General features: G+C 32.2%; 1 protein-coding gene across 1 annotated transcript; it reads left to right on the forward strand.

Moving 5' to 3' along the window:
- Nucleotides 1–75: 75 nt before the first annotated feature.
- On the forward strand, nt 76–7,043 carry LOC125492754 (protein FAR1-RELATED SEQUENCE 5-like). Its single transcript, XM_057391555.1, has 8 exons — nt 76–208; nt 487–576; nt 713–775; nt 2,161–2,342; nt 2,426–2,762; nt 2,933–3,263; nt 5,978–6,752; nt 6,930–7,043. Exons 1-8 carry the CDS (start codon nt 76–78, stop codon nt 7,041–7,043), a joined length of 2,025 nt encoding a protein of 674 aa, XP_057247538.1.
- The last annotated feature ends 230 nt before the right edge of the window (nt 7,044–7,273 follow it).

A 7,273-nucleotide genomic window follows, 5' to 3' on the forward strand; every position in this document is an offset into this window, starting at 1 on the left:
TTATAAAAAGATTCTTGCACTAGTGAGGTTGCTTTCTCTCTAGGTTTTCTCTGCGTAGTGACTACGCAAAGCACCATGGCAAGGAAATCTAAAGCTAAACAGAAAGCAATCCAGGAGAAATCTCTTGTAGTTAAAGGGAAGGGTCCATCTGAATCTCAAGCTACGAAAGTAAGGCTAGTAGATGATATCGTTGGCATTGGAGCTGGAGGTAGAAGACGACGAGGATGATAATGGAGGTCAGCTGTGGAAATTTTATTGTGCTCCTCGGAGCACGTAGCACACTGTGCTCTTGGTACCAAAACGACCGTGTTTTATTTAAGTAGAAAAGTATAAAATGAGCGAAATAACCAAATAGAACATTTATTTCAATTGATCATTATTATGTTCGAAATTCTCTCTCTTCTCCAATCTTCTCTGTTCGCTTCTACTTGTTATTGATTTCATTATCGGTTTTTGCAATTCTCTCGTCGATTTTTGTTAATTTAGGTGATCAAATGTCGAATTTAGCTTCTGCTATTGTTGGAAGTTCGACAGAAGATTTGTCTGATTCAATTTTGCCTAATTCGAAACCTATTTGTAAGTTTTGAATGATTTCAATTGCTTTATTGTTGGTTTATTGTTGTTCGATTTTGCAATTTATTGTTCGTTGTTGCCTAATTCGATTGTGTTGTTGCTAAATTTTGTGACTTGCATGTTGTTTTTTGAATTGTAGGTTGTGTTGTCAATTCTTCTACACAATTTGCTAATTCAATTGTTAGTAATTCAAAATCAATTGGTAAGTTTTTGAATAATTGAATGATTTTGATTGCTTAAGTAATTTTATAGCATCATGTATTTACAATTTTTATAAAATTTTCTTTGTGTTGTTGCTGAATTTTTTGAATCAGTTGATAATTGAATATAAATGTATAAAACATTATAGGTGATTGAATTAGAACAAGTAGCTTTTGAATTTAGAACATATTGCCAATTGAAGTAGAACATGCTTAAAGTAATTGTGCTATTGTTGTTGAATTTAATCAGTTTGAACTAAAAAATAAAATTATTAATCAGTTTGACATGAACATTTTTCATTTTGAACATTATTGCTTTGGTGTTAGAACATTTATTCGTTTGATTTGGAACATATTATCATTTTAATATGATAGAAGTAGAACAACTAGTCCATACAATTAGAACATTTACTCAATAAATTAGAACATATAGTATATACTTAGCATAGGAAATAATATACAATAGAACATATATGTCGTAAAAGTAGAACATTCAATATAGAACATCTAGCATATATACTTAGAACATAGAAAATAATATAGTATAATAGAACATATATGATAGAACATTTTGTGCATACAATTAGAACATTTTGCTAATTGAAGTAGAATATGCTTAAAGTAATTGTGCTATTGTTGTTGAACTTTTTTCATTTTGAACATTGTTTCTTTGGTGTTAGAACATTATTCGTTTGATTTGGAACATAGTGCAATTTGGAACATATTATCATTTTAATTTGATAGAGTAGAACAACTAGTCCATACATTAGAACATTTACTCAATAAATTAGAACATATAGTATATAACTTAGAACATAGGAAATAATATAACAATAGAACATATATGTCATAAAAGTAGAACATTCAATATAGAACATCTAGCATATATACTTAGAACATAGAAAATAATATAGTATAATAGAACATATATGATAGAACATTCAGTGCATACAATTAGAACATTGTGCTAATAGAACATTCAAGGCAATAAGATAGAACATTCAGCTTTTGAAATAGAACATAAATCATAGAACATGTATAGTTGTCCATTCAATTTTTGAAAATAGAACATATGTAATAGAACATGTAAGGCTTAAATTTAGAACATATTGTCAATTAAAGTAGAACATGCTTAAAGTAATTCTGCTATTGTTGTTGAACTTAATCAGTTTTGAGGTGAACATTTTTCATTTTGAACATTTAGCTTTTGGTGTTAGAACATTGTCTATGTTCATTTGGAACAAATATGGATTTTATGTAGAACATAATACATATATGCAAAAGAACAGTACATATATGAAAAAGAACATTTGTTATTTTCATTTAGAACACCTACTGATTTCATGTAGAACATCCTATCATTATTATTTTATTTTTGTCATTTTAGGGAAGAATTATGTTGTTGAGTTTGAGCAAGGTTCTGAATCTGAGTTGCTACAGAAGCAAGTTAAAAGTGATGAAGAAGCTTTTGAATTGTACAATGAGTATGCTTTTAAGTTTGGTTTTGGTGTTCGTAAGGGTAAAACAAGGTGCAGGGTCAAAGATGGTAGTATTTGTATGAGACAAATGGTTTGTTGGAGGACTGGTTTCAAGAATGTGAATAATGTAGGACATAAATCGTATTCAAAGGTTGATTATAGAACTGGTTGCAGGCTTATGTGCAATTTCATGTTGATGAAGATGGTGTTTATACTTTGGTTGCACATGTTATGGGACATAATCATGCAATGGTCTCACTTCATGAGCGTCATTATATTAGGTCACATAGATTAGTGCGTTCTGAGCAGTTGGCATTTATTTCGAACTTGAAGAGAAGTGGAATTCCTGTAGCAGATGCTATTCGGGTTATGAGGAAAGAAGTTGGGGGTTCTCCTAACCTAGGGTTTATTGCTAGTGATGCCTATAATGCTCTTGCTGGTGAGAAGCTTAAAAGTATTGATTTTTCGGACTCAAATCAGTTGATGAAGTTTTTTGCACAAAGGCAAGCAAGTGAGGCTGATTTTTATTATGATGTCCAGTTGGATAATTGTGGGAATTTGGTTAGTTTTTTTTTAGAGATGGGAGGATGAAAAGGGATTATTTGATTTTTGGTGATGTTGTGATTCATGATACAACATATCGTACAAATAAGTATGAGTTGATATGTGCATTGTTTGTAGGAATGAATCATCACACGAACAATATCATGTTCGGATGTGCTTTCTTGCTCAATGAGAAAACTGATTCATTCGTTTGGCTATTTGATTCATTTGTGAGATCAATGGGTGGAAAAAAACCAATCACTATGATGACTGATCAGTGTGCAGCAATGGCAGCAGCATTGAAAGTTGTTTTGCCATCAGTGAACCATCGTCTCTGTACTTGGCATATTGGTCAGAATTCAAAGAAGAACATTCCAGACTTGAGGGCACAAGATGATTTTGTTGATGTCTTTAATACTGTTTTGAAGTACAGTGATACAATTGCGGAGTTCGAATTCTATTGGCAAAGGTATAATTTGATTCTTCTGCTATTTTATTTACTCATTTGATGTGTTTATATGTTGAACATATTTCTGTCAGAAAAGGAACATTGCTTTTTTATGTAGAATATTGTCTTTCTTTATTTAGAACAAATGTGTATTAATGTAGAACAATCGTGCGTTTGATGTAGAACATTATATTTTTCTATTTAGAACAACTGTTTATTTATGTAGAACATAGAACATATTTAATACTAGAAGAATAGAACATTTAGTTCACGAAATAGAACATTCAAGTTATAAGAATAGAACATGGAGTACATAAAATAGAACATAAAACATAGAACATATCTAATTGTTCAGTGAGTTTTTGAAGATAGAACATATGTAATAGAACATTCAAGGCAATAAGATAGAACATTCAGCTTTTGAAATAGAACATAAATTATAGAACTTGTATAGTTGTCCATTCAATTTTTTAAATTAAAATAGAACATTCAAGTTATAAGAATAGAACATCCAGTGCATACAATAGAACATAAAACATAGAACTTATCTAATTGATAGAACATTATATGTAGAACATAATGAATTTGATGTAGAACAAGCCACAATATAATCTAGAACATTTCAGAGTTTAGAACAATTTAGTTTTATAAATGGAAGATGTTATAGCTTAGCTCTAGAACATTTTACTTTATCAAAAGAACATATGCTATTATATTAGAACATTATCTTTGATTTGTTATTTTTCATTCTAGGATGATGACTCAATTTAATTGTTCTACAAAAAAGTGGCTCAATGATTTGTATGAGCTTAGGGAGAAGTGGTGCTCTGCATATTCTAAGAAGTTCTTTTCTGGTGGTATTCTTTCCTCACAAAGAAGTGAGACAACAAATAAATCTGTGAAAAGGAGACTCTCACTAGTATAATAAATGCTATTTCCTGCGGTTAAAAAGTGCCCTATTGATGCGGTTTTGGGCGCGCAGCAATTAAGGGCGCATCAATAAGTATTAATTATATTGCTGCGGTTTTTAACCGCAGCAATATCTACAAATATTGCTGCGGTTTTTAAGCCAAACCGCAGCAATATTATTATGTATTAGCTATTTAACAGGGAGTATTGCTGCGGTTTTGGGCCAAAACCGCAGCAATAGGTCATAGTAACCAAAAAAAAATATTTTTTTTTCATTTTGCAATCACATTTGTAAGATTAAAATCAGGCAACAAACTAATCCACTATTCACAAAATTCGCATATGAATTGAAAATGAAATGACATATAAATCTTATTAATATATAACGATAAAAAGAACTAGTTACATAAATAATACAATAGATTAAAAAATAAAATTAAAAAAAACACTTACAAGCAAACTAATTCATATAATAACAAACGATTGCCAAACTCAAACTCGAAAAAACTGAAAAATTGTACATAATAACAATATCATAATTTTTCATAATTACAAACAATAACCAACCCTAACTAAAAAAATCAAAACTAAGAAAAACAAGAACCAAACTTCAAACCACAATAACAGTGCAAATAAAATTAAAGGTTAAAAAAAAAATCAGATCTGAGTTTTATCTCCTCTCTCCCCTTAATCAAATTCGAACCACTTCGAACCACAACCAAACTTCGAATCAAAACCACTTCGAACCAAACAGTGCAAATAAAACGCCTCAAGGATTTGAGATCCAAGTTTTAAAAGAAAAAAGAAAGAGGACGACAGAGGAAGCAAAAGCAACTGGCTCGGACCAAACTTCGAACCACTTCGAACCACAACAAAACTTCGAATCAAAAAACGAAGAGAACTTATAGGGAACGAAGATTCGCGACGAAGACAAAAAAACAAATACAATTAAAAAACGAAAAAAAATTCTGAAAAAAAAAACAAAATAAAAAAAACGAGACTCGCGACGAAGACAAAAACAAAAAGATCTTTCGGGAGTCTATCTTCGAGACTGGATCTTCAAGTATTCGATCTTGGAGTCTTCAATCTTCAAGCCTCGATCTTCGACAAAACAAACAGCCGACGAAGACAAAGCAGACGCGCGACGAAGAACTTCAACGACGACCCGTTTCGTCGAGGAACCGCACAGCCGGCGGTGTGTTCGAGTGAGACTCGACGGTTTCAGAGGGGAACAAGGATATTGCGGTGGTGATGAGAGGCGTGAGATCCGAAGGGAAAGGTAGAGGGTGAGTTGTGAGTGAATGAAGGGGAAGGCAGAAGGAGAGGAGTGAACGAAGGGGAAGGCAGAAGGAGAGGAGTGAGAGGGAAGAGGAGGAGTGAGAGGCGCCTAATGGCAGGAGAAAGGAAATGAAAAAAAAAACCCTAAGTTCACACGCCTTTTATATTTTTTTTATTATATTTTTTTAATAATATTGCTGCGGTTTTTGTCAGAAACCGCAGCAATATCATTAAATCTATTTTTTTAATATTATTTTAATATATTGCTGCGGTTTTTTTAAAAAACCGCAGCAATATGTTTGGTCAAATAGTCAACTTTTTTCAAAAAAATTCTGTTGACACCATATTGCTGCGGTTTTAGGTCGAAACCGCAGCAATATCTTTATTTTATATTTTATCTTTTTTTTTACGTAATATATTGCTGCGTATGGCTAAAACCGCAGCAATATCACCGCAGCAAATAGCAGTTATTCTACTAGTGTCTGTAAGACACACGATTTATGTGATTTCTACAACTTATTTCTTGATGACATTGGTGAATGGAGAAGTAAGGAAAATGGTCAGGATTTCCAATGTAATAAGGGTAACCGACATTTGACATTTGCTCATTTGAAGTTGTTGGAGCATGCGAGTCAGATTTACACAACTAAGGTTTATAAGATTTTTGAAGATGAGTTTATTAAAGGAACTGAGTGTGGTCAGAAGGTATTTTTTCGTCAACATCTCATTGTTATATACCATATTGGTCGTCCTGATGTTGATTTGATCATGCATCAAGTTGGTTACAATGAAGTAACACATCACATTGAGTGCACTTGCAACTACTATAGCGAGGTTGGGGTTTTGTGTTTCCACTCTCTTCGTGTTTATCACTTGCAATGTGTTGATAAAATTCCTGATCAGTACATTTTGGCGAGGTGGACACGATCAGTTATGTGCTCGAAAGTAGAAGAGAGGAAAGCTAGGGATTCTGATTCTGTGTCTTCTTCTGTTTGGAGGGCGCAAATCACAAGGAATTTTGTCCGTTTGATAACAGCTAGTCAATCTGATCCTAATGCAAGGTATGAATTAGATCTTGCTTTTACTACCGCTAAGGAGAAAGTTGAGAGTATTATTGGTAAGGTTGGTGAAGCGTTGGTTGTGGAATATGTTGAGAGTGTTGGTGGTGTAAAAGTTGGAAATCCAAATCAACGACCAAAGTATCAAAGTAATAGTAGACTAAAGAGCATTATTGAGAAGAAATACAATCAGGCCAAAGGATGGAGGAAGAAAGCTGCTGCAAATGCCTTAAAAGTAAAGAATAATGCTCAAATTGCTATTAAGGTGATTTGAATACCTTTTATTTCTTTTAGAACATTTTATGTTTGATTTTAGAACCTGGTTCTTACAAAAGTAGAACATTTTTAATTGCATGATGGAACTATCTATATATAAGTTGGAACATTGTTGATCTTAGTTTGGAACATTGTTGATCTAGAGTTGGAACATTTTGTTTTGCAGATGAGTGTACCGGCTGGTTCCAATATAGTTCATCCTAGTACTGGATCTCAACTTAATCAATGTGGTGTAGATGAATATTTTGGAGTTACTATTACAACAACGACTAATTTGTAAGATGTTTGTAGGATTTTTTTGAAGAATTTGATGGTATTGGTTCTTTAATTTGCAAATACATTATAATTTAGGTACTATTTTTTTGGAATTACTATGACACCAAATTGTCATCCTTGAATTTTTGTAGTATAATTTGATGGTATAATTTTCAAATACGTCATAAATATAGTTACATTTTTATTTACATGATTTGCAATATGTTTAGAATCTTTTTGTTATTTTGATATTGT

Source organism: Beta vulgaris, chromosome 8 (assembly GCF_026745355.1).
Source record: "Beta vulgaris subsp. vulgaris cultivar EL10 chromosome 8, EL10.2, whole genome shotgun sequence".
NCBI classification, from domain to species: domain Eukaryota; kingdom Viridiplantae; phylum Streptophyta; class Magnoliopsida; order Caryophyllales; family Amaranthaceae; genus Beta; species Beta vulgaris.